This window comes from Brachyhypopomus gauderio, unplaced genomic scaffold (genome assembly GCF_052324685.1).
Source record: "Brachyhypopomus gauderio isolate BG-103 unplaced genomic scaffold, BGAUD_0.2 sc138, whole genome shotgun sequence".
In the NCBI taxonomy this organism is placed as follows: Eukaryota; Metazoa; Chordata; class Actinopteri; order Gymnotiformes; family Hypopomidae; genus Brachyhypopomus; species Brachyhypopomus gauderio.
The window spans coordinates 93,400-121,245 of NW_027506959.1; the positions used below are offsets into that span (position 1 = coordinate 93,400).

General features: G+C 43.1%; 2 protein-coding genes across 5 annotated transcripts; one reads left to right on the forward strand and one right to left on the reverse strand.

The window, feature by feature from the left end:
• The first annotated feature begins 340 nt into the window (after positions 1 to 340).
• ccdc66 (coiled-coil domain containing 66) lies at positions 341 to 9,715 on the forward strand. Of its 3 annotated transcripts, none has more exons than XM_076994280.1 (19): positions 341 to 409; positions 1,520 to 1,578; positions 1,669 to 1,706; positions 1,968 to 2,340; positions 2,426 to 2,549; positions 2,821 to 2,927; positions 3,151 to 3,263; positions 3,520 to 3,639; positions 3,896 to 4,027; positions 4,141 to 4,379; positions 4,474 to 4,558; positions 5,428 to 5,589; positions 5,741 to 5,903; positions 5,985 to 6,077; positions 6,152 to 6,603; positions 6,692 to 6,735; positions 8,640 to 8,854; positions 8,998 to 9,119; positions 9,214 to 9,715. In XM_076994280.1, exons 1-19 carry the CDS (start codon positions 354 to 356, stop codon positions 9,304 to 9,306), a joined length of 2,790 nt encoding a protein of 929 aa, XP_076850395.1. In that variant the 5' UTR covers positions 341 to 353; the 3' UTR covers positions 9,307 to 9,715. The 3 variants fall into 3 exon arrangements, with proteins under 3 accessions (XP_076850395.1, XP_076850396.1, XP_076850397.1); XM_076994281.1 differs by having other exon boundaries at positions 8,643 to 8,854; XM_076994282.1 differs by lacking the exon at positions 341 to 409 and adding an exon at positions 416 to 565.
• Positions 9,716 to 9,967: 252 nt separating this feature from the next.
• Positions 9,968 to 26,060, reverse strand: tasora (transcription activation suppressor a). Of its 2 annotated transcripts, XM_076994278.1 has the most exons (24): positions 25,639 to 26,060; positions 22,446 to 22,591; positions 22,196 to 22,288; positions 20,536 to 20,608; positions 20,362 to 20,453; positions 20,110 to 20,241; positions 19,864 to 20,000; positions 19,748 to 19,773; positions 19,507 to 19,612; positions 19,298 to 19,401; positions 18,844 to 18,950; positions 18,309 to 18,381; positions 18,132 to 18,209; positions 17,392 to 18,009; positions 16,809 to 17,200; positions 16,061 to 16,111; positions 15,309 to 15,435; positions 13,791 to 14,845; positions 13,549 to 13,671; positions 13,207 to 13,366; positions 12,760 to 12,868; positions 12,281 to 12,459; positions 11,762 to 11,914; positions 9,968 to 11,551 (listed from the first exon to the last, which is right to left on the reverse strand). In XM_076994278.1, exons 1-24 carry the CDS (start codon positions 25,904 to 25,906, stop codon positions 10,230 to 10,232), a joined length of 5,724 nt encoding a protein of 1,907 aa, XP_076850393.1. In that variant the 5' UTR covers positions 25,907 to 26,060; the 3' UTR covers positions 9,968 to 10,229. The 2 variants fall into 2 exon arrangements, with proteins under 2 accessions (XP_076850393.1, XP_076850394.1); XM_076994279.1 differs by lacking the exon at positions 16,061 to 16,111.
• Between the last annotated feature and the right edge of the window lie 1,786 nt (positions 26,061 to 27,846).

Consider the following 27,846-nt stretch of genomic DNA (forward strand, 5'->3'; position numbering starts at 1 on the left):
CCCTGGGGCATTTCTCGAGGGTCACTATTACGCATTGTGTGTCCTAGCAGAAAGGTTAAATACATCCACAAATGTATGTGTATATGTATGTAGTACATTTAACGGACCTTGCTTAGTTTCTGATATTTTAACATACTAATATGCTATAACATGATAAGTAATGTGTTAACAGTGCTGCTGATATAAAACCATATGCAAACGTTTTTGGTTGAATTTTTTCATGTATTTTACGCTATTGTTTTTTTACAAACCATACAGTTAAATGTATTTGTTAAATAAAATGCTTTAATATATATACAATTTTTGTCTTGCATGTTTTTGTTTGTTTTTGCGACAGGACTTTCCATGTCCAGATGATGGCGCTAAAGAGGCGGGTGGTAGGTCAGAGAAGAAGAAGAAGAACACAACGGTTAGCCAATGGTTGGAGTGTATTGGTTGTGGTAACCAGGGGAGCCACACACCACCACCACTTTATACATCTGATAGCTAGCTAGGTTTGATAAGCAGTTACTGTTGTGCGAAATTAGGAAGCTCAATGTCTGGAGAATTTAATAATGAATCTGGGGTATGTGCACATTTTGATTATCTTTTAATGCCTCGCTGTATGATTAATCAACCAGTTAGTTAGCTCGCTACAGAGTCAGCTAGCTAACTGGTTGGATAACATGAGTGAGCCACTGCCTGCAACAATAGCTAATGTTGGATATTGATGGTTAATGCTGAACAATTCTGGGCTTATGTCTAAGAAAATACCATTAAAGAGCCATTTAACGAGTCCCCTTAAATTGTCCTTAGCTTGATATGAAGTGATATTAATGGTGTCACCTAAGGCAGCTAGATACTATTGTCCCTAAGGTTATGAGAGCTAGCCAGCAAGCATCACTTCTCCACAGGTGTAACTTTCATCATTTGGCAGGTTTGTTACTTTATGCTAACAGCAAACCTCGTTTGAGTCAGTATGGTTGAAATATTAGCTAGGTATGTAAGTATATGGAAGCCCGATGTGCGCTCTTTCGCGTTAGCTGTGTTTGGATAATTGGATTATTACTTAACGTTGGTTCATCTGGGTTCACATGCCTCACACACACAGCCTCGTTAGTCAGCGAGCCTACGTTACCTCACACAGCACTAAGGCTTGAGTAATACTCTTACTGGGTAGATCTGGAGCACACTGGGTTTAGATCTCAGCTGTGGGGCTACTGACACATTTATTTCTCTGGCTCTGCAACACCTTTGTGGTATTGCCAATGCCTCCATCAAACGTGCTATGCAGAATTATACGTGTTCGAACAAAACCGCACACTTTGTTATTCACAAAACCAACAATATCCAGACCAGTCTTTGTCTAGCCGTTGCCCAAGGTCCGTTTTAAACAGAAAGCAGATCATGGGTATATCTTGGCATGTTAACGATGCAGCATTTTTAAACTAATCTTTATTAAGAAAGCTAAACAAGTAAAGGTCGTATACATGTGCGGAGTTGTACATCGTCATAAAGATTATTTACGTTTCTTTCATAGCGATGGTCTGTTGTTTGAACTTGAGAATGGGAAACCCAAGCTTCTGTTGGCCAGCTACGGTAAGTTATTTACTGGTTTCAGACACGTCTACCTAAGTATCTATAAACAAAGTACTGTATGTTGATTTACATTTTTTCATCTTATGCTAGGGGAGTCAAAGGTATCCAGTAAGACAGGATTTTGTCAGGTAAGTGTTGCAGTGTTTGAGTAAAAACTGGGATAGTTGGCGTAAAGAGTTCTGAAGAGTTCTATTGGAAAATGGCACTTTGAATTTATTCACTAGACCAATGCTTTTATATGAAGAATATGCATCTTGACATGAACAGAAACATACATGGTAGTTTTTATAAAATCTACAGTATTCAGTAGATTTTACTGCTAAATGTATTTCAGACCTTTGAACTGAGTCCTGAATTTAAACGATACCTTTGTTTGATTTGCCTACAAGTTACCTCAAAAGACCAGAACACAGCAGAAAGCCACAGTCATCTCAAAACAGTGTCTTAAAGAATCCGAAAGGTCCCAGAGAGAGAGGAAGTGCGCCGGACCTGCCGGTGGGAGTCGTGCTGAGCAAGTGATGGTACACAGTCGCAGAAAGACCAAAGACAGGAGCTCCTCAGATCGCACTCACATCACGGGGGTGGTGAGAGTGCACTCTGAGAGCAAGACAAGAACTACTGATGAATCCTCGAAAGTTACAGAGAAGACCGTCAAGGAGAGCTTGGTGTGCTTAACGCAGGACCAGCTTCAGCAGATCCTCAACACCATCAAAGCCTCAGGGCAAAATGTCCAAGATGACTCCAAGACCCACATTCAGAACAGTGAGCAGTGTGTCTGTCTGTTTTGTGTGTTTTAAAGGCACCAAGTCTAGCTCCACATAAACTGACAGCAGGTCTTGTTTAACAGGAGGACCTGCGGTTTGTACAAACGAAGACGGTATTGTGAATGAAACAGTGGCTGGTGGAATTGCAGGGCTTCGGTTGGATAGCAGTGTTACCCAGGAGAGTTCACCAGGACAGGGAGATGTGAAGTAAGACGTTTGCTTAAAAAACCATTCTGTACATGGTGACTTTCAGCTTGCACTGGTTTACACTATAAGTCTCATTAATATGGACATGCATGTGCAATTCTTTTAGCGTGTTAAGTCTCATAATAAGTAAATGTTAAATACAGACCATGTTATTAAAATGCCTATGCAGGAATGAAAAATCACTTTAGCCAACTGTGTGCTAACTGGTAGAGAGCACAATTGTGTGTTAGCATTTCTAATTTAGTTTTTATTTTTTTATTTTTGGAAACAGGAAACCAGTAGATTCCAGCCCATCAGGACTCTTCAACACTTTGGGACAAAGGGAGAGAGAGAGAGAAGCACTGGAGGAGAAGAGAGCGCAGTGGAGGAGAGAGTTAGGTATTAACCTGGGCCCTGGGTCTGACTGCACAGTCAATACTGGAGCGTTCTGTGTAGCCTTACAAGTCATGCAGTATTACTCATGGTGTCACAGTAAAACTGGTGGTTGAAAGGAATGAAGGATGGATTATGAGAGGTTTGTTAGTTTGTTGTTGTTTTGTTTTATTCTGTGATGGTTAAGTGGTTTAATGCAGTTTAGCGCATGTTTTCTGTCTGCAAACAGATGAGCAGATGGTACTGAAACAGCAGCAGAAATCAAACACGGGCATTCTGCCTCAAAGTGAGCCGTGTCTAGGGCCTTCAGCTGGACCCGGGTCAAGTGAACAGCTGTCGCAAGTATGCTAACATTGCTGTCCATTACTTTGTTATTGTAGTTGAAATATATTAATGATATTCTGAAGGTCACCGATTGGCTGAATGGGATGTTTGTCATAACACATTTTAATGTGTTGTAATGTCATGCAAATTTTAATACTTATAAATCACTTTCATAATTCATGTTCTGCTGTATTGGGGAAAACGAAATTCTTCACCACTGATGCAGTTGGAGTAGAATAACTGTTGCCAAACTGAATTATATCTGAACATGCAGCAGGTCCAAGAAGACAGGATGGCAAGAACGGGCACAGAGACCATGAGCAGCAAACCTCCACAGCCAGACTGCAGCCGGCGTGCTGTTCCTGCTGCTGTCCGCTCTGCCTTTGTACTGGGGGTAACGTCTCATTCAAACCACGATGAACCATAATAACAAACATCACTTAAGCAGTATGACTAATGCCAAAGAAGACTAGAGCATTACGTGGTCCCACACAGCCAACGGACACAAAGTCATGGATCTATTTCCTTGTTGGGGTCTTGAGAGATTTTTGCCTAAGCCCTTCTAGACTCATTTTCAAGTGTCTCCTAAGGCACTGTAAACGTAGATTCCGGTCGTGTTCAGGGTTGCTTTTTGCTCCATAACCGTTCAGGAGGCCACACCCTTGGAGCACGCTTTCAGCGAGGAGAAGAAGGAGGAGCAGAGGCGCTGGCTACAGAACCTGGAGCAGCAGAGGGAGGAGGCCCGGATTCGTAAGCAGCTGGAGAGACGGATCCAAAGCCAGGTGTGCACCTCCACCTCACAGCCCCTCCTGGATCATGATCTTTTTCTTATTCCTCGTTTCTGTGCGAGACCCCGCTACTTATGGAGAAGTTCCTCATCGTTGTGCGTTCTTAGGCTGAGGACCATGAGCGATGGGCCATGCACTTTGACTCCTTCCAACGGGGCCCCCACCTTCAGCCCCTCCCACATCCAGTCCCTGAGGGAGGAGAGCCAGACGTGGGCAGTTCCCTGTCCCATCACCGATCCCCCTCGGGGGCACTGTCCACAGCCTGGGAGGCCATGAGCACTTTTGGAGGGGACAGTGTGGGAAGAGCCAGCGTGGACCCCACTCAGGCTTTTCAGGCAAAGTCCAGGTTGGTGGATGTTCAACAGAATCAAACGTCCAGGCTTATGTTGGGAGTTGAAGGTGCCAGAAACGTGCTGGACGTGTTTTGTCTTTCTGCTCAGACACCTGCGCACCATGACCGCACTGCTGGATCCAGCACAAATAGAGGAGAGAGAGAGAAAGCGCATCAAACAGCTCGAACATCAGGTGAGGGATTTGTGATCCATATATGAGATCTAAAACGTAGTTTCAGTTAAAGTACAGTTTTACAAAACCTCTTTGAGGCCACCTAAGTCATTCTCCATAGCTTCTCTGAACTCCCACCAGGCCCTGGATAGTGCCAGAGACACAAGCTCTTTCAGCTACCGGTACACAACAGCTGAACCAAGTTCCCAACCAAGCCCAGAAAAATGGCTTGATGACATTTTATAACAGGAAATGATAAGCCTCTTCTACAAAGGAGATCAAGAACAGGGTCCACTTGGACTCCACGTCCTTCCACCTTCTGTGGAATAGGAGTTGAGATCATTCCAAACGGAGTCCTCTGCTCAGAAGTCTTTCCCAGGAGACCCACACCACATGGTCCTGTGAGGTCGGTCTGGCACTTCCTCACCATCTGATCCAAGTTGTAACCAGATGATGAGTTGACAGCTCAGCTGTTAAGCCAAGTGTCTTAAACACATGGTCTCTCATCCACGGACTTGTTGACCTTTAGCCCAAGGTGCTCTGGTACCAAGAACACTTATGGGCAACCTTATGCTCAAGCAAGGTAACTTTATAGACAAACCACAGCTAGCACAGAAGCCCCATAATATCCCGTCACTTGGTTTCACTTGGCTATTCCTCCCAGTCGCACTGTATGCATCCTGAGTAGGAGAGGGAGAGATTTTGGATCCAGAGCCCACACTGTATTTCAACTTCACGTACCAACCGCCCCGAGGTTACGTTTAATGTAATGTAACTGCTGCCAGGGCCTGTAACCCCTAGAGCCCCTCTATCTGCCCTTTGACCTGTAAAATCTGTCCAGGATAGTCGTGTTACGTCATTTGTGCTTGCTGGCTTTCCCTACACTCCAGCGAGCTATCGAGGCTCAGGTGGAGGAGAGGAGGCGACAGAAGGAGAAAGAGGAGGCGGCGCGACAAGCCCTGGAACAGGAGGAGGAGCGGAGGGTGGCTAGAGAGAGGGACCTTCTCCAGCAGCAGTACCTGATGGACACGCAACGGCAGAGGCACAAGGAGGTAAAGGAGTCGACTTATAACCATACAAAATATTTATATATCTCAGCAGCACACTATTAATGTTAATATGATTATCTTACTGTAGAACAGTAGCCTGGCCGTCACCCTCTTTTATAGAACAGAGGTGGGAATGGTTGTCTGTGCGTTTCAGGAGTTACATACGCGCAAAACTGAGGAGCTGTACCTGAGTGTTCAGAGGGCCCAGGAGGAGGCGCAGAAAGACAAACATGTACAGCGGATTAGAGAGCTGGCTAGAAAAGGACACGATGTTTCCAATCTGCTGCGAGGCCTGGAGTGTGAATCTTCCTCACCAGGTATAAAAACAGAATACGGTTTTTTTTTTTGCTGTTAAATACACAGATATTTTAAAGGATTAATTTGTCCAATGATTGTAGGTCAAGGTTCAGTGAGTTTGGTCATGTCTGAAACCGCAGCACAAAGAGTGCGGACACCTACAACAGCAAGAAAAGACATGGCTGTTCAGACAGGTATCTTTAAGGACTGTTTAGCATTACTTATTGTATTTTGTCCATCTTGAGTGATTACCAACCAATATCTGCAGAAACCAACACAACAAGCCCACCTGAGACTGAGGTCACCGTGAGTACCTATGGCAACGTTATAGCTCAAGCCATTCCGGGTCAACATCAAGCTTCTGCCAACATCAGAGGATCCAGACGTGAGACCAGACTAGCTGAGAAGAACATGGGAAAAGAGAACTTGTGCGCAGCTCCAGAAGCAGACCCCTATGAGGCCTACGCGAGAACCGACAGGTCCCGAGCGCAGCGTCCAGGGAGGAAGCCGGAGTGGAACACCCACATGCCCAGTAAGGCCTTCGTGCCAGCGTCTGGACGCTACCCTGCCGATCTGCAGCGTCACAGGCAGGAGAGCCGTTTGCGAAGGCAGATGGAGCTAATGACGCTGGTGGAGAAGAATGGGTTTCCCAAAACGGCTCTCCGAGGTGATTCTCCCCAATCTCGTCCTCAGAAGCAAGAAAACTTGTCACATCAAAAAGTAAGATGGATGTGGATGGTCACCGGGGAAACACATGACCAGCGTGGTGCTGGCAATGCAATTTGATGCATGTTTTCTGCCCTCCCAGGTTGAGGATGCACACAGAACACCATCCACCACTGTCACTCAGAGGTAAGCAGATTAACACAGACAGCCGATGGATTTTTCCAGAATCTTCTCGTAGGTCTTGCTGTATAATGGTACTAGAGATGGGCCTTGGTGATGAGGTCAACACTCAGACTTAGAAAATTAGAATGATGGTGTAGTCGCACACGTTTATAGCTGTGTGCAGTTGTGACCATGTTCACACTACAAATCTCGCAAGCAAAAAATAAGTTGATTAATCAGACCAGGCCTTCTTCCATGGCACTATGATGTAGTTCTGATGTTCATGTGCCCATTGTTGGTGTTTTCGGCGGTGGACCGAATTGGGCACTTTGGCCCCATGTGTATCACGTTCTGTAATTTTTTTATCATAGTCAGCATCAACCTTTTCATCAACATGTGCTATAGTAGCTCTTCCTTTTAATTGGACTGCATGAGCTAGCCAGGCCCATCAGTGAACCTTGGGTGTCCGTGACCCTGCCGCTAGTTTACCAGTCTTCCCTCTTTGGACACTTGTTGGGTACCAGTGCATTATGGGAACACCCCACAACACCTGCTGTTTTGGTGATACTCTGATCCAATTATCTTTCTCAGTTAGGCCCTTGCAGGTCGTTCATATCCCCATGTTTACTGCTTGAAGCGTATCAACTTGAACTGACCTTTCAGATGGCGTCTGACATATCTCACCCCTTGATTGTTACCATTGTAATAAGATATTCCTTTCACCAGTGGTTGTCCTTGTTGGTGGTTTTAATGTAATGACTGTTGTATACACAGTGCCCATCAAGGAAAGAGGCATAGACCTGGACCTTTTAATCATTTGTACTAGTAGCACTAATTCATTACTCTTAGGACTCTGGAACTGGTGTGACTGCAAAGGGATACTGAGCTGGTGGCACCAGCTGTGTGTGACGGCCTCCTCCGTGTCTGGGCTATTGTAAAATGTGTCGGTACACTGCACAGTGGTCTCACACTGAAATTTTGTGGCAGCAGACATTGGTAGATGCATACATACAAGTCGGAATTCATGCTAGTTTAACAGTCCTCACTGTGACCTTCAAATGCCAATGCCTTCATAGCAGTAGCCCCACCATACAGCAGGTAATACGTCCCATAGTAAAAACCAGTGCCAACACATTAGGATATACCCTGTTCATTACGTACGTCCCCACCACCTCCTTCCTTGTGAACATTGCCCTTGTTGTCATTAGGAAGCACAGCATGTCTGCCTCAGTTCAGTTAGTGCCTGGCTCAGTGTGGGGGGAGCTGCAGTCATGAAGTCTTGTTGTAGCTTGTCAGACACGAAGACTCTCACAAAGGTCCATAGCACTACATCTTCATGGCCTTATTGGGCAGAGCTGGGGTAAAGCACAACTTGCCTGCCATTGTAGTTCAGTTACCAAAACTCCTGGTTTCTCCCATCTTGATGATGTTAATGGAGACAGCACCATGGAGCTGGTTTGCTTTTAGCTGAACTTTTGCTATAACACTGATTGTAATGAGAGTATTACTAGTATTATTAGTATCATACACTGAGTGTATTAGAATTTCTAATGCTTTTTTCTTCCAGCTTTAATGAGTGGTGTTCAATCAGCAATGTTGAACACTGCTTGTAATTCTGGTGGGGTTTCATCTATATACCAGGCGCCTTCTACATTGAAATTGTGCAGGCTGACTTATCAGTGGTTGTGTTTTGTAATGCAGCTTGTATCCCCAACTACATACCGCCGTGCTTAATTTTGTCTTAAAATAAATGGATACTTGAAGCGCATTAAGATAAACTGAAAAAGGCATATCTTTTACTTTCATTTTAAATGCATTAGACATTTTTGGAGGTGATAGAAATGGCTTAAATGAAAATAGTCAAATGGCGTATTCCACGTACGACTTTGTCCACCTTCCTCCTCATCAGTCGTTCATCCTACTCCCAGCAGGGGGTGCTCCCCACCAGTGCCTGCCGTGAGGAATCTACTCCAGCAGTTCCACACGCCCTCTCCAACCCAAACAGAAGAGGCTACAGAACCCGATTGGCCTCCGTCCTCTGACTACATCCCCTACGTTCGCACAGATGAGATTTATCACCTGGATCCCCTTGCCCCAATCTCCAGACCCAGCACACACGAGAACCCCCAGAAAACACACCAAGGTATACATGTAACAGCAGACGAAATGGAAAACATGCATGTTTTCTCAGAGGTGTAACAGGACCATATATGCTAGCCACAGTCAAGTCATTAACATGTTCAACACCGTGCTGCACATCTTCCTCTGCTTGTGATGTTTGATTAGATGTGAACAGCAGACGTCTTCACACTCCTCCAGTGCAGCGGGATCCCCTCTTGAACCCAGAACTCCTGAAGAACACAGGCAGGCAGCAGGCTATACTCAGGGGCCTGTCTGAACTCAGACAGGTAACCAGGCACACAGCATTTACAGCCCTTGGCCATGCTTTCATTCTAGTGTTTTGTTGAGGTTTTGATGACTTTTTTTTTTACTTATTTCCAGGGCTTGCTGCAGAAACAGAGAGAACTAGAAACTAGCTTCAACCCTTTACAGGGGCAAAGCAGAAACCTCTCACCAGCTTTCCAACCTCTGTGAGAACCCATGTCCATAATTCATTCAGCTGTCCAAGAATGGGAAAGATTGATTGTTTTTACAACGGGCACTGAAATTTTAAACCGCTGACTTGCACTTAAGATATGCACTTTTAATGATCGTGGTTGATTTTAAACAGTATTGTACATATTTCTTGAAAGTAAATTTGTATTGCTCCTTGAGTTGATGTATTGAATGTAGACTAAATTTGTAATTAGGATGGTGAATGTATTTATTGGATTAATCTTGACTGAGTTCACTTGAACTGAATTTTTAACTTAATTTTGACTTCAATGTGATCTACATCATTTGCAACTGGGTATCTTGAGGACTTAATGTTTGAGTATTTTTGATAAATTTCTTATGCACGTGTTTGGAACATTAAAAATAGCATGTTATTTTGCTTGCACAATTGAAGATGTCCGTGTGTTCTTCTAGTATGCTCTACTTGAGCATGAAGTGGCAAAATTGTCTTCACTGCTGAAGTTTATTAAAAGAGCATTCTCTAACTTAATCATGAAATGTATTGAACATCCCTGCCCAGTGTAAGTGTACCAAATTGGAATTCAAGACCAACACGAACTATGTAGTCACTTAAATATTTGAACAAATTAAGAAAATTATTCCTTTGCAGAGACAGACAAAAAAAGCTATCGTTTCAATGCACTTTTACAACTTTATCCTAAAAAAATATAATAAATGTTAAAATCAGGGGCTTATTGTCTCTTTTCTGTAGTGTTTTCCAAAATGAAAAAGGTAAACCAGACAGTCTCACTAACAAAATTTTCAAATACAAATATAGTGGTCTGTACAAAAATGTTAAATGATACAGGGTTGTACACCGCAGTACTGACTGGAGTATTTCCCCTCCCCCTTCTGCAAATAAAAAAGGGCAAACATCAAGACTATTTACAAATGACGTTGGCTCACCAGCCTCCAAATCCTCCTCTACGAGGAGGATACCCACTTCCTTGGAAAGAGGGATTCCCTTGCCAGGCGTAGCCCTGGATAAACGGAGTCCTGTGAACCTGTCCTATTCCCAAACCCTGCTGCATGCTCCAAAGATTTGAGGCAGGCCCTTGAGCCAAGCTGTTCCAGGCGACCTGCATGCTGGTGTTAGGCAAGAGCCCCCTTAGTCCTGACTGCGCCACCATGCCCAGAGCGCTTGGCATGGATCGGTTCAACATCTGTGACCTCAGTCCAATAGCACCATTTTGAGAGGAAAGTCCATGACTGTTTAGACCCATCGGTCCTTGAGGGGCGTGCCACAAGCTACCGCCCTGAAGCATCATCCTGTCCACTCCGGCTAGAGCGTTATTCAGGCCGTAAGCCACAGGTCCAGGCACTGGAAGCAGGCCTGCTCGGTTGTTGTGTTTACCATTAGCCATGTTCACAGTGCTGTCTTTAGACTGGTCACTTGCTGAGCTCGCAGTGAGCACTGGGTTGTTTGTAGTGGCCACTTCCAATGCAGTGTTGTCCTGACCACAGTCACCCTCAGTCTCACAGACTGCTGATCTTGCTGGGGTTTCGGTAGAGATGTCTGTATCGGTCGTGCGACTCCAGGTAGGTTGTGTGTCCGTAGCAGCAACAAAGTTCGCTCCTGTGGAAAGTACGTGCGTTGGTGGCTCAGCCATGCCATGAACAGACAGTTGCAGGACATCATTTGTTTTGGGGCAAACTTCAACTTGAGGGCCATCCAGGGACATGGGATCTTCTTCAGTGGATCCCATTTCCACCCGACTAGATCCAGCCCCATGCGTTTGGTCATCAGTTGCAGATTCCAAAATAAAATTATGCTCTTTCTGCCTGGCTACCTGCATCTGATCTAAACCCTGCGAGGCATGAGGAATAAACAAAGAAGACAGACTGGAAAGACTTCCTTCGCTTGAAGAGCACCCAGGATGTGATGGAGGCACGTCACTCTGACTGAGAAAACTCTGATGGGGGTTTATGGAGAGAGATCTGGGCGACAGTTGGCCTGCACTGGAGTTGGCTTGCATTCTTGCCACCCGGAACTGAGAGATTGCTGCTTTCAAAGCTTCAAAATCTAATGCCTTTTGTGTCTCGTTGATGGGTGATGGTAAGGAAACTCCACCGATATGTTCTCCCATTGCATGGTGAGATCCACATGGGTGTGGATCAACTGCAAAAGCAGGGTCTGGGTCTGTACAAGCAATGGTTCTTTCTTGGAGGGTAGACACCCTTCTGACTGAATGCTCCATGTCAGAACCCATGTCTTCCTCCCTCACTACATGAACAGGAAATAAGCTATTAGAAATATTTATTTGCAGGTATTTAGAAATATGAACATGACCCACATGAAAATGAACAGGTGATCAAAGGTAGCAAAGTATACCAACTAGAAATGTTTAGATTTGAATATACCCAAACAAATGAGAACAGATCCATAAAGTAATGAACAAATCCATTTGTCTTGTATAGATTGAAGCTGACTTACACGTTGGTGACATAGGACAGGAAGGCAGGTCTGAAGACGGCTGAACGTCGCAGGCTTCTCCAATCAGACTGGCCATATTATACAGTACATCATCGATGTTTGCAATAACTACACCACTGCTTGAATAATGGGGAAACATCTCAAAACGACGTTCTGTTGAACAAGGTTCAAGCATACGAATTAAAAACATGAAACAATGCAAAACAAACCGAATCACTCAACACTAGACCATGATATTCTTGCAAACACAATTCACCCTTTAAAAGTGAGTGGATATCTTAAAATCATTTGAATTTTCAGCTTTGTAAATGAAGAACTACCAAAACCCTGCCTGCCGACGATCAATTCCGATGAGGAGATACTCAAGATCAGTACTTTTTGTTTTTTTTTTCAATAAAACCCCAAATCATTTGAAAGTCAAGGGGTGCACTAGTACAATGTGGCCTACAAGCTACAACACTGCGTTACGGCTTCACCAGGAAGTAAATGACCAGAACACACAGAAGAACAAATGTTCACCTGTGAGGAATATAACATGACGCTGTCTGATGTTCTGAGCCTGGAGCTTCACCAGGCAGTCCAGGTCCGGTGCGGGGTGTGACTGAGCATCGCATTCATGATATGACAGGAACTCAACGATTTGTTTCTTATGGTACACTGTGAGAAGATTCAGGACACTCTGGGCTTCACTTTTAGACCTGAGAATATTTGAAATACACATTAATGTAAGAAAATGAGTGCTTTACACCAAAAATTTAAATCCATTAACACAGTTGTGATGTCATGCACTTCTCATTTGTGCTGGAATTTGTAATCTATATAAAAACAAATGCAACAATTTTAACATTGCATGATCATCTTAATGCATCAAAAAGCCTACAATGAGGTTTGACTAAACAAAGTCCAGCAGGATATAAATATAAAGTTTTCTTTATAGGGGAAGAATAACTCTGGGCAAATATCACTGGTTGTGAAAAGAAAACGCGACTCGGACAAACCTGCTTTGCTCTTTGACCTTTTTGTGAGTTTTACAATGCACCCACCATCTCCACGGAGTCTCTGGTGTGTTAAGCTCCTCAAGATACTGGAGCAGAGCTTGAAGCTTGTCTAGAAAAGATTAGTTTTAGTGGTTTGTAAAAGAGTTAAAAAACACAAAACATTCCGAATACATAATTCATCCTGCCTGGGCAAAAGCTTCTATGCAGTAGGGTGTCACTTTCTCAGTAGTGACAGTAAGGCTGTGTCTCTAGGCTTTTCACTACCATGGCTACATGATCAAAAATTACCTGACAAATGAATAGCAAGAAACAAAATTAGTACAAGTCTACAAAAAATGTAATGACAACATGCAGGCATGTGTTCTATATTCTGTGACTTGCATAATTAATTGCAGCTCAGAAGCGTTCCAATGTCTGATGTGCAGATGATGTTGCAGTAGAACTCACCCTGGGTGATGAAGTCTGGGTTAAGGACAAATTCGTCAGACACAACAAAGCCCCCAGAAACAAATAATTCATTGTACGTGTGGTTCTTGATGTCATCCAGACTGTCTACTCCTGCAAAACTTACTGATGGAAGCTTTTTCAGAGACACTAATGCAGGTATCTGCAAAACAAAATGTGAAAAAACTCAATTAAAAGTTATAACTCTCTTGTATAATACTTTTTTTTCACCATGTGCTTTTAATTTATGACTAGCAATTTAAGTCAAGTTTATTTCAGTTGATAATTTTCATAATTACATTTTACCCGTGGCGAATCCGCATCACAGGAAGAAAAAGTTCGTACCTTATGAACATGGGCAGCTATGTCTATATTTTGGATGATTATAAGCAACTTGTCTTGATTGTCCTTGTTCTCAAGGAAGGTTTGAGGATCACACTCTGAATTCCCAAGCCTCTTTAGGTATTCCTACAACAGAGAAAGAAAGGAAGGGAAAAAAAAGCTCTTAAGTATGTTGGTATCAATACATCAATACAGAGACCGACAAGTGGCAATGAAGCACATGCTGACACCAGACCAGGTAATACCTTTATTTCCCAGCAGATGTCACTCTCTCCCTCCGCCGAGTGGATGTAAAAGTGGACGGTGTTCTTCTGCACTCCTTCCATGATCTTAACCAGGTTGCTGATCACCTCGGGCTGCAGCTGGTCCAGGAGACTGCTGATGGCGTTGGGGGCGGGCTCCTCGGGCGTGCCTGCGCTCGACGGCCCGTCGCCTGCAGCCAGTCCTGCAATCGAGCTGTCTGAAGCCTCACCTTGACCGGATCTGTGTGGAACCCTAGCTTCCAGCCTCTCGGCCGCCGGTACGGTCTGCTCTACCTGCCTTTGTGGGCCTGGATTTTTAATGCCGTCCGGCGGCGGGACCTCGCTACGGACGTCTGGGCGGGGCTCTCCTGCCTGCTCTGGCCTACCTGGGGTGGGACTAGGAGGAGGAAGCAGGGGGTGAGCGCTGGCGGGGGAGCCGCAGGGGGTCGGGTTAGAAGCGAAAGGGAGGGAGCAAAGCGGAAGGTCTGAAGGAGCTTCCAGGGCAGGGGGGGAAACGCATGAGCGCGCGGGAGAGGGCAAAGCAGAGAACGTGCCCGCCACACCTTCCCTCCTGCCGTGCTGCAGGTCTAGGAAAACGCTTAGACTGTCTCTGAATGAGTCTATGTAACTGTGCACAGGTAAGGGTGTGTTGAAGTGGGAGACGTACTCGGAGAACTGCATCATAGTCCGGGGTGGGTTTCTGTGGTCGTGGGCGCTCGAGAAGGGAATGTAGTATACGCGCTCCTCTCTCAACAGGTCCTCCACTTCAGAGGAGAAGTCAGAGATTTGTTCGTCAACTATGCCATCGACACCTCCGAGTGGAGTCCCCTTCTGTTCTTGGGAATGGGAGAACTTCAGCTCGTCCGTGAGGTTGGTGTCCTGCTCGTTCATGGCCTCTAGCTCGGGTTCAGATGCCACGCCGCTGGCGCCGGCCGGATCGGGACACACAACGTTCTTTTTGTCCGGGCTGCTGTGTGTGGAGACTGTTGGGCTCTGGAGGAAACGAGGGTCCTCCACACTCTCGTCCTTTCGATGGCTGTATCTCTCGGTCTTCAGGCCTGCGTGTGATGCAAGCTCTGTTTATAGCACTAGCTGACTTTACCAAGGTTTATACAGCTGTAACTAAAGAACTAAACTCTTAAGAACTAATGTTTGGGGTCAGAAAATCATAAGTCCATTAATATTATGAAAGTAATGTTTTTGAAGAAAACAAAAACACATGAATCCATGGGGAAGAAAATGCCTGGTAATTCCATCTCGCTCTCTCCCTCCAAACGAGTCTTCTTATTAAGCATGTAATCTTAAACTGATCAGTCATACTAATCATTCTTATATATTTTGCAACTAATGTATTTTACTCAATTTTCTGTCTTTGTTACAACCTCCCTCTAACTGCTATAACATAATGGAAGGATGAATCTCTATCCTGCAGCTAAGCTTTTGCAGCAGGAACATTCATCAGCGTCTCCCTACAGTTCTGATACTCTGAGCGAGTGTTTACCATCACCATCTTGGGCGTACCTGTTATTGGTATCAGCACCCACGGTATCGACTTCTCTCCAAGTAAGTTCACCCCACGCTGCTGCCCGTTGGTGTCTGAACACGGACTGAACGCCTCCAGGCTGCTCAGACTGCCAGCTGTCTCCTCCTGAAACGAGAAACTTCAGCTAATTCACATGTTTCTCCAAAAACAAAAACCAAAACAAGCTTAAATGCGTCAATTTCAAAACCAGAATCGACAAAAGGAGAAAGTAAGACATTCGAGATTCTAGTGACTTAGCTTCCTTTAGAGCAGAGATTTTAAGCTTTGAAAACGTGACTGTGTAACTGACCTTCAAGTACAATAATTTCCCTGTAATTACAACTATAATTCCCAGTAATTACATTACGGCCAGTCCTGGACATCTCAAATGTAATGCAAAAATATTTAATGAAAAATGTCTTTGCACTTATAGAAGTCAATCTTTCAAATACAAAAATCGACAGAAAACACAATAATGCTTCATCACTTCATGAATGTGCTTTCACCGTTATTTTACTAAAGGAAAAGAACATGAACATGAAACAACTGCGTGAAACAGCATAGTGGTCATTCCATTGACCGTGATCTAAATAAATTCTCTTATTCTTAAAAAAAAAATATATCTTTAAATCAACATTGTGTCTCTACTCTTTTGGCCAGACTAAGATACCATGCTGTTTCACAACATTAAATCTAGTCTTAATTCCCCCCACCAAGAGGATTCTCCTCGCTGGACTAGAGGACCACCCACCTTTGCGGCCTGCACCTGCGCCCTGATACACTCGTCTCTCCCAGTCTTCCTCTGTAAAAATTAAACACTGCACCAATGGCTTTCCTTCACTGTCCAAATGAAAGCCACCTCGGTGAGGCTTCACATTGTGAAGGGGAATAAGGGGTTGCTGGGGTCACGTTTAAAAAGATTAAAGTCTAAATTTCCCAATGCATTTTAAAGAGGCCAGTGTAGTATATTATGAGCAGACAGGACGGGCCCTGTGCTCTGAAAAAGACACCTTCACCTCTGCGGTGTGTGGAGTACACAAGCGCGTAATGGAGTTTTTAAATTTAGTTTCTGAGATATTCTTGCATTTGCATCCAACAATCTATAAACTTCTGCACAATATAAAGTCCATAAAGCCTGTTTAAACCCCCCACCCAGAAGAACACCTAAAGGCACCCATGGTTGGACTAGATATTTACCTTTAAAAGAAAAGTTAACTGTTAGTTAAGGTTTACGTAGTTGTCTCCTCTGGAATGGATTTAAGCTCAGTGATCTGCTTTAACAGGAACAGTACGCTGAAGTGCAATTATCAATGATGTGAAAGAAAATAAATAAAGAAATATTTCAATATAGTTCAAACTGAACAATCTAATCCTTTACATCTGTGTAAACAACCTGAATCTCATGACTGTTCCAGCATCACGTAACATTCTTAAATGTCTACGTGCGAGACTTTTCAAAATGTAATACAACAATACACAGTACATTCAGAACACAGTACCTCCAGATCGTTCTTCCCTTGTGCCTCTTGATTGTCGTCCACAAACTGTTTCCGAAAGTCAAGGTCGCGGTTGGTGGGGAGGCCGAGTCTGGTCATGCTGTCGTACAGAGCGGCTTCCGTGTCGTCCTCGCCCTCTCCCAGCTCTGGACGTTCCGCGTCGGCCAGGGACGGAGCGGGTAGCGTCTTGCCGAGGTTCTCCAGAACCTTCCTGACCACGGCGCCCTGCGTTTTGTCCTTCCGGAGGTCCGTGTCCTGGGTGCTTTTGCTGAGCCTGTCCAGTAGCTGAACCACCTTCAGAGCCCCCTGAGCCTTGTCCTTTCTCAGGTCCGTGTCTTTAAGGCCAGCACAGCTCAGCACCTCGGCTGGAAATGGACACGCCTGGAGTTCTTTAACTTAAAGCAGGAAAAGATAAAAAAAATTAATAAAATAAATCAAAACCAACACACGAGATTCGGTGTTTAATCTCAGGCCTATGACTTTTCCTCTTTATACATGCTTTATAACTAATAATTACACTAGATCTAATTAAACAAATCCAACAGATCCCAGCTTATCAGAATCAAGCCAATCACAGAATGCGTACCTTCTTCTCCAAGTTCTCCATTGTCGAGCGAAGCCATCCTCTGAAACTTTGGACTAATCACGCAGGCTTCTTCCTCCAACTTCCTCTTCACACCGTGAGGGTCCAAGGCACCTTCCTCCAACCCTTTCCTTTCTTGTGTGGCCACCTTTCGATTTTTATTCATCTGAATGAGATTTAAAAGCTCCTTCAGCCTCTCTGGGTCAGCCGGAGTCTCGTCTCCATCTTTGCTCTCCACGCAGGACTCGGGAGAACACCAGAGGACGTCCACCATGTTCTTGGCTTTCTCCACAGGCATGGTGAACATTCCAGGGCCGTAGAAGTAGGAGCGCAAGTAGCTTTCCCAGTTGTACTTTTGCCGTGGCGCGGGAAAGAGCTTCTCCCTCTCGTCCAGCTTGTGGTCGTAGTCGAGACGGACGCGCTGGGCCAGCTTGCCCTCGCGTAAGCCGCTGAGGTAGTCCTGGGCCTGCTGCTCCACGCCAGCGCCCAGGTTGGCCGGAGGGTTGCAGCGTACCTTGTTGAGGGCGTAGTGGAACGCGGGGATGAAGCGCTCCAGACGCGGCATGGCGGGCTCCGGGGGCACGGGTAACAGGGGCTGGTGGGCGGCGTGAGGTTTGTGTGCTTCACCACCAGGAAGAGCAGAGGATCAGATACATTTTCTATTCACATCACATGACAGCTGTCCAAAATCACGGTTATGGCCACTTCTGCTTGAAATATTGCTGCTTTATCACTATACTCACAGAATTTTGACACATCCCGTGCACCACGGTAGATAAAAAGTGCTTGAAGAGAAGATTTTTTCCAACCAGCACGCCGTTCTTGAAATTCAGAGCCAAGATGTTTATTATATATTTTTTAAACAATCAAACAGTCAAAATAAAATATTTTAATTATTTTGTTATTTAAAGGCCACATACCACTTGTGTTGGACATTTGCTCTGAAGAGAGCAGGAAAAGAAAACCATTATCGGTCAGTGAATTCACCAATACCTGCGGATTGAAAGTTAAAATATCACCATAAACACCCAACTCATCTTACTACTACAGTTCGGCAGTGACGATGTGTATTCAGCAACAGTTCCTGGCTTCTCTTACATCCAACATCTTAAACATGTGACCATCGCACACAGGGCAGTTACAAACTCAAAAGACCCACCAAAATTATTTTCACTATTATGTTTTGCATACTTCAACATTACAACCAAATCGTATCTAATTTTTGTTTTGATGGGTCCCCCCCACCACCACATCCCAATAAACATAGCACTCGCACAAAACCCACTTAGAAGCTATGAAATGCAGGCTCACTTCACTACACAAAGACTGTTGCTTTTATGACCAACATGAACGACTTACAGAAGAAAAGGCCTCACTCACATTTTAATTATACACACACAGTCGATAAACGGCAGCTGTGGAGCATGAAACAAACACTTGCATACAAAGACTTACCAACCCATTGTCATCAAGTTTCTGGAACAGTTCAGCCATGCTCTCCCCACACTTGCATTTCTCCTCCACCACCTCAAACAGACAGCAGTACATGCCCTTCTTGAACACTGCAAGGCAAAAGTCATGCACCGGCTTGGAACCTCAGCAAAATGTCAGACACCCACCACCGAATCCAAACGATCAACAGCGAACACATTGTGTGTGACATCATAATTGGGTTTTTTAGGATAGTATTCCATCACCGTCTACCCCAGCAGCGATTGGCTGCCGAGAAAGTGCCAGTCTCCCCTCATTGGTGCTACAGTTAGGATGCGGCACATCGCAGCTTACGGATTTACCCAGGAGAGCTTCGGGAAGCCCTCCACCAACATAAATGCAAAACCTAGCACATCAAAGCCACAACCACCAATGCATAAAAAGGTACAGCAGCCGTCAGTCAATGACTTGGTCTTACCTTCATGGCTGCCAGAGTAAAGATCCCAGGAGAAGAGAGAAGATGTAGTCAGTGCCTTTACTTGGTCCAGTTTCATCACTTTACCAATCTCCACCCTATCTGGTCTGCAACATAAAACTCCTGTAAGACTAAAATGTGCATTATGTGCTTCAAAACAAGAAAAAATACTATGGGGAAGTCGATGGTTCCAGCAAAATTAAGACACTCACAGTTTGAAAGGTAGAAAGGGCTGTGAAAGGGAGCGAAGACTTGCTTGGCACAGTTCCTTCCCAGCATTAAGAAACTGCCCTCTCCAGACAATATAACTGCGCTTCTCTAAGAAGAAAAAAGGGAAGTAATTGCTTCAGGCTTAGCTGAACAAGATTTTCTTTAACAGGATGAACTTTTTTGCAGGCCACAAAGTTCACAAGTTATTTGTTTCTTAGAATATGAATTTGAGCAGAACTCTACCTGTTCCTAATGGCAGACTGTTGGACCTATAGAATAAACAAAATGAAGAACATTTTAAAAATACCCACTTCTCAATCTTCAGAATTAAGATAACCAACATACAGTGCACAGTATACCTTTGCAAAGGCAACAATGACTTTGGGCCCACTGCTGTGGCCTCTTTGCCTTTGAACTGAAAGCAAACCACAGCATAGGGGCACAGGTGCCGCGGCCTGGTTGAGAGCTCGTAATCCACATACTCATAGAAGTATTGCTGTGAAGATCAAAGACAAGCAGAAAAGCAAATTAAAAATGCAATTACCTGTGCACATGATCAAATGAAAGTCATTCACTTAGACTCCCCCCTTCCACCACAACACTACCTGAGTGTATTCAAAGGCCCTGAAAGACTGCAGGGACGTCACTCGATTTGCGCTCTTTGAGAAGTGGCTGTCAAATTTGGGTGTAGGGTCCAAACACCTTGACATGTTGTCATGTATACTCTTTACTTTCCCCTAAAACCAGAGGAATCAACACCTGCTTAAAACACTGCCTGACAAAGAATTTAATCCGTTAACAAGAAAATGGAAAGCATGGAGTACTGCGATTCTTGAGCAGGATCGGGAGAGTTCTACCTTTATTACTTTAAAAATGATCATCTCGCCAGTGGAGCCAGGGTCATAAGGGCTGATCTGAAGCAAGTCAGAGAACTGACACAGGTAAACACCTAGAAACGTGAAAAGAAAAAATTACAAACACTTATTTAGATGCTTTCACTTCAATGATAAAACACTCTTTTCTGGTTTTACCTTTAGAAGGATTTCCCAAAATGTTCATCCAGCTGCTTCCAACTGACAGGCCTCTCTCACACACCAAAGGGACCTGAAACGCCAAAAGGAAAATAACTTAAAAATATTCATCATTTTGCGCAATACCAATGTGACAATTCATTCATTCATACAAAAATGAAAATGGATTCACTCATTAAGTCTCCCTTGAATTTTGAAGCTCTTGAATTGCCTACAGATGTCTTTTTTTTATTGTCTTTTATTAAGCAGTCAGGCAGAAAACGTAGACCTCTGTAGCAACATACGTACTTCTTCACTCTGAGCCATTAAGCCAATCATCAGCTCACCCCTCCAAAACACGAACAAAACAAGAGCTCAACACAAGAACTTGACCCAATGCAAACTAAATTTTAACTGCTATAGTCATGAGTACAAAAAACCTGCTTGGGTTTGGGTTATCACTGTTAAAACTGTGTCTGAGTTGAATGCATTTTCGTTCCCTCAACCAACAAACCTAGAATTCAGGTCCTTTTTTTTGTTATTATCCGATTAATTTTTATTGTCAACACAGCTACCGACAAAACCATATTTTTGTATTCTAGACATCACAGCAGGTTACAAAGAAATTTTAAGTTGCCGCTTAGCTAAGATCATGTAATTCTGACATCTGAGTTTGTAATTTGTTTTTGTTTAATAAAACAGGCCAGTTATCTTGTGCAAAGAGCATGGAGTCTTTGTTTTGTTAGTGGTATATATTTGTGAGCAAATTAAACCAATAGTAATAATCATGCAATATTAAGGTTACAATTAGAATTTGTTAATGAAAATGGGGGCAATTCAAACTTTACTGGTATTACAAGCCCAACCACGACCTGTAAGCAGCTAGCTAGACATTATAGACGTTATAAAAACAGTTTTATTCCACAACTGAAATATCCATAAGTCCAAGATCAAACATGTGGTTTGTTGGCTTAATTTGCTTTTTGTGTTGTGGAGATGAAAAGCTAGTCCATCTAACTGGTATAGGTGACATGAGCTAGCAAGCACTGAGAAACAAGCATAGCTAACTAACTAGCATGGCCGCCTAACATTTACATGAACATTCATTTCATTTTCCATCTGGTATCTCATTTAAAAAAATAGCCTATGTTGTCCCATACATCTGCAATATAATAACGATCTTTGGCAATCTCGTTGTCATCTAATTTATATTTTATAAAATAATGAACGTTGAAACAATTTCTTGACAACAGGTTACAATTATTGCAAAATGCCACAATGCTTAAATAGAAGGATAGCTTCACAATCATGGTTGCCATTAACAGAGAGGTCCTTGCTACATGCTACTGTATTCGATGTACCATCACAGAGTCATCACAAAGTGTCTCATACCCATTCGGCTAGAGTCTTGGTTTGGAACATCAGTCAACAAGATGTTTACTTTTGTGTCCACTATTGTTGACTCCCCCTTTCATTTTTGTCTTCTACACTTCTCATCTGCTTTTTTTTATGCCATTGCGCATTTTAAAAAAATTACTCATAATATCGGTTAATTATGTTAACTGTTTTAGATGTTTGTGTCAGTTTGTAAAATGAGCGCAGACATTAAGATGACACCACAGAGCAACACCAGAAGTGAACGAACATTTGGTGGCACGTTGAACAGGTTTCGTACACTCACGTTATGGGAGTCACACGGCAGGAAACAGAACGACTCCGTCAGCTCCTTGTCAGTGCGTCCCTCGAGCTTCAGTTCTTTCCTCTTCTCCACGAACTGCATTAACACGCCATAAAACCATTAATGTCACGTTCAACCGACAAGTATTGATCACTCATTAGTCATTAGGCTGCAAAACTGAAACCTAGATTATATACATTTTAAAACAAACAGATGAAAATGTTATTTATTTTGTAAGTTAATCTCCTCTTACGTCTTTCTCCAGAGGATCACTGTGGACAAGGCGAGGTTTAGAATACACAAAGCTTCCAGTTGAGGACGGATCCTTGTAGCTAGAGGTGATTATTTTAAGAATTTCTGCATACTCTCTGGAATCGGAGGACAAATACTGGAAAAGAGCTAAAGAGAAAGAAACAAGATGTTGGGGGTTAAGAGGCCTCACTCACAAAGCACTCGGCTAATTCCACTATACCTCCCTGCTTTAACTCCTTTATGTTGATACATTATTAACACCAGATCACAGAAAACTACAACAGCACAGTAAAATAACACATGGACAAGGAAATTTGATCCAATAAAACTTCTAGATCAAAAATATCCAATTTAGCTGAAAAGAAACAGTATAGTAACATCAGTTGACAAAATGCTGACCTTTACAATATCATATGTAGTAGGCTAGATACAATCTTACAACCATTTAATAACATGCAGGAGTTGGTATTTTTTTTATATGTACTAAAAAACAACCTTTATATATTCTTTATACATTTTTTATAACACTGTAGTTTTAACAGTATATGTGACAGTACATCTACAACCTGTACCTTCCTGAAAAATACAATTTATTTAAGAGCATATTGCAGGCGTTTCAACCCAACTTCTACCTACCACATCTGGAGTGTGTGGTCAATTACTACGGATAATTCCAACATTTGTCTGTACTTAGAAATCAAAAACCCATTGACAGGAAGCACACTAAAAGTGTATAACTAATGTCAATTGTTTATGGAAAACATTTTTGTAAGTCACTTACAATTTCAATCTGCAAATTATTTCATTAATTTCCCCAAGAGAATCTGCAACTATGAATTAACTGCCACCCCACTGAGTCCAAAGACAAACCTTTCATGCATGACATTAACATTTATTGTTGGAGTATAAAGACTTGATGTGTTTATAGTTTTAAATTCACATCATTTTGTCCAACAACTGCCCTTAAGCTTCCATTGTAAGTGTACTGGGAGTCAAAGTTTTGTCATTGTCTACAGTCAGTGTCATATATTTTTCTTCAATGGCCTTTCGAAAATTTGTAATACATTTGGGACTTTTTCTGAAAATCACAACCGACACAGATGGCAATATGAGACCTTGGCACTTTCGGTGCCGAGAAGTGTTAATGTTTCAGAGACCACTTGAAAATAAACCCTACACATAACACTGATTACAGTACAAACCCAACGTTCCACAGATATATACGAGTCCTAAACATTAAGGTGTTTTCATTGTGAATCAAGGGTGACATTTTACTCCAAGGCCAAACTGCTCTGAAATTCAGACCCCAAAATCCTTTTTGACTTTCAAAAAGCCCACAAATTCTGACTTTACAGGTTCAGGTGGCAAATTACAATCACATCTGTGTTCTGCATTCTTTGTGTTTCCCCAATGGCAGATACCTGTTATCAACCAGGTCTTCACCACAGAAATCCCTATATCTTTTCTGCACTTTCCACAAATCCCATCACCACAAATCACACGTCTGTTCAATCATATCTCTACTCACAAGGTTTTGACAAAACTGAATATGAAACTGAATTTTGTGTTTCAATTTGGCCCACCTTTAAATGTAATGATAAAATATTGCACGTATGGCAATGCAGTATCGGTTTAAAATCCAGAGCCCCATTTCAATAATGTTTTTAACATGCTTCCACCCCTCCCAAACAACAGTCTACATCAGTATCACACCAGGCTACTTACAGTGCATGGAGGAGAGGAACATGGATCAATAGCTAAACATCATGCACATTTTAACATTATTACTAACCTAACCAGCTTCAAGTTAACCAGTGACAAATAGTTAATAAACTTAAATCAGCTGAAGATCTGGTTCAAATATTTTAGGTTTGGTTACACTTGTGACCACCCTTGTTTTGGCAGTTGAAACTGCACTGGGTTGCAGTGCATTGTGGGCAAGGTCTTGCTTCCACTGCTGCTGAAGTGGACAATCGTTCACCTGTTCCCTCACTGCTCTGATGGGTCATCTAATACACTTGATACAGTATTGGAATTACCTTTAAGATGGCATGAGGCAAGTGATCGAGGGCATAGTCCATTTCAATGAGAACCAAAAAGCACGGCAGAGAAAGCCAAAACACCAGGGAACAAAACAACAAACGTCGTGTGAAAGACACGTCATCGTTTAATCTGTGTAGGTTTGCTGAAGTTGATTCTTTTAAAGAAAGAGTATCCATTTGGGTAGTTTTTAGACAACAGGCTATGTTGTAAATGAGTTACAGTTTAATCATTTTTAATAGTGTATGTCTGCAAATTCACAGCTAGCTTTTTGCACATCAACGTTGAGCTTGACTTGTGTGTTAATAGGTGTCACTAAAGAACAGATTCTGAGACAAAGATAGAACTTCTGCAATCTGCCCAGAGCTCAATAATCAGGAACCTGCCAAAACTAATTTCAGAACAGGATTACAAAAAGAATACACTGCACTCCAAGATCAAATCAGACTGGTCTACACTACCAGAATCCACTAATATTTGCAAATGCTGAAAAAGTGATTTTGCCTTCACACGTGTAGCATAGTGGATACAGCATCGTCTACCTGACCATTCGTCCCAGGCCATAATCAGTCCTACCTACATCACATTACCATACAGGAAGTGGCACGTTGATCATTTCCAAACAATGGCACCAACAACTGGAGAGTCACGTCAGACCTGCAGACTCACTGAAGAAAACTGTGATTTTTTCAGTTGTCTTAACTTACTGTGTGGCCATGACAACACTAAAGAGAAATGTTCATCCAAGTGCAAATGGGTGTGGCGACCTGCCCAAGGTAGACATGGGCAGCCGGGTATGGGAAATAAAGTGTCGCACACGGCCTACACAACTACACAGCTTTCCACGCACCCAGCACACGTGAACTTATGATATCACACGTGATGCCTCCACGCCTGAAGCAGCTCACGTCAGCTGATGTGCGTGAACCTGTTGACCGACCAGCGACCCTAACCGACTGCAAAATGATGTCAAGCCCATTGTTTCGAGCTCCCACAACGCGAGAGCGGCTACCTAACCCTCGGCGTGTGTAAGGTGTGCCAGCACCCCCGTCCCCTCCATCTTTCTGATGGGCGTCCTGAAACCACAACGTCGTAAAAACATAACAGCAGCGCGTCCGACACGCAGCCTGTAGGCGAGCCGAGCGAGAAGGCACCTCTCTTTTCTTTGTTCCTCCTCGGGATCTGAAACCGTGGCGGTTCCTCGGCTAATTTGGTAGGCACTTTAGAAGAGCCGGTGCCTTTGGCGTCAGAGCCCTTGCCCCTTGCTGTCTCTGGGCCGTCCTGAAACTCGGATGCTGGTTCTTCTTCACAGTCTGAACGTTCGCCATCTTGGTTCGACGAATTCGCGGCGTGCAACGGCTCTGGTGTATTTCCACCTCGGTGTTGTTGTTTCTCGCCGACTTTCCCACTACGACATTCCATTTCGAGACTCTTTGTTACCCTTGGACATTAGTCAACTGCGCTTTTTTCCCACCGCACCGACAGACCTTCCAGTGTGGCCGTCCAGTCAACACACACACGACCCACATTCTCAAACCGTGCCCGCCATGGCATTGGTGCTGCGTGACGTAAGGAGGCTGCGTGTGCGCGCCCTCTAGTGGCCGCCGCCGCCATCTGCTTTCGCCACATGACAAAGGAGCGAGCTCTCTCACTCAGGTGTCACGAATTACTGGAGGGGAAAAATTACTTGCAAAACTACAGGTTTTAAAATGGTTTGTAATCAATGTGTCTGAAACAACCACGCGGCAATATCGTTTCATGGTAGTTTGATAAACGGTATGGCTCTTATTCTGATATATTTTTGTAAATCTAGTGTTAGTCTCACAATACCTTGCATAAAAACAAATCATATTCTGTTTGGTGCAATTATCCACCTGAACGAGTAGCTTCTGTCATATGGTAGCATGTAGGAGCTGTCCAGAGGGAGGACAGAGAGAGGAACATGAGCCCGTCTGTCGACTCCTCAAGGGAACCCCCAGACGAGGAGGACCAGCCCAAAGGACAAGCTATGGTATACGTCTTCTGCTTTTGTTGACTCAGATTGCATCATGACATTCCCAGTGTGTTTTCTAGGTTCAAGGCAACCTGAAGTCAGGAGGAACAGCTTACTCAGACCAGTCTGGGCATAGTTTATTTACCTCTAAATAATAATAAAAAAAAATTGCCATGTGACAATAATTTCCACCAAAATATTAACATTATAATGTGATGTGGCTATTGTGACTGGATTTCAGGAAGATGTTTTTCTATAGCAGACTTGAACTTGAATAGAATAATACAGGTTGATATTTTTATTTTTTAGTTTAATAGCATCTGAAAAAGTACTCTTAACAAAGATTAGCTCCACTGAGGTTGATATTTACACAGTTGCTCCCTCGGGCACTAATTAACCCAACAATTTCACACACACACTCATTACAGACAAAAAAATACAATCTGATGCAAGCTTGGCTGTTAAGGTCCTATTTATGTGCTTTCCTTTATATAAAATAAATGGTTAACACAGACACATTGTAGTTAAATGCAAATTAGTTTGTACACTTCATACCTTCTTTGAACAACACTTAGCTGTTTTACTCCCAGTTCTCCGTCCAGTCAACAGACCTATGGAAGTTCACTACATGTTAACAGTATATTATTAAACAACACAAGAAATCCATATGTTTCAGTACCATTGCCTATAGGCATAACCCAAATACCCCCCAGTGTCCAATTTTATGAATTGTAATACTGTATATTATTTTTATTTGCCCATTATAAGTGTTTGTGTGGCCACAAGAGGGCAACAAAAGCTCTTTGGAACCATGAGGAACAGAGAAAAACAGATGGTGTTGGGCAATAGAAGTGCAAGAAGGTTATTCTTACTGTTTAGGGTTTAGAACCTTAGAGGATCTCTGATCCCGGAGTCACTAACTTAAATATAAGTGATTTCATAGATTTGCTAGATTCTCAAAGATCTAACGAGTGGAGGATAAAACGGACAAAAAAGATTTGTAGCGTCTGGGTAGCAACCTCATCTCCACTCGTTAGATCTTTAAACATTTAGTGGTGGCTGTGACACTGAACAGATGAATAGGAATTTCTCTACCAATGCATTATTCAGTAGCCCATTAAAGTCTACCACTAATTAATGATACATTTTTATATTTCCACCTTTACAGAATATTCTGTTCATAGTAACAGAGCATTTCAAGTGGCAAGATGATTTGTGATAGTGAAGACAAACTGTTCCATTATATTATATTTTCATGGTTATTGACAGGCAATAAACAAGATTATTTGTGAAATTGTGTAAATATGTAGTTGGGACAAAGATCAGTCCAGATAGATGCTCATGTTTGCCATAGTCTATAACAAACCCA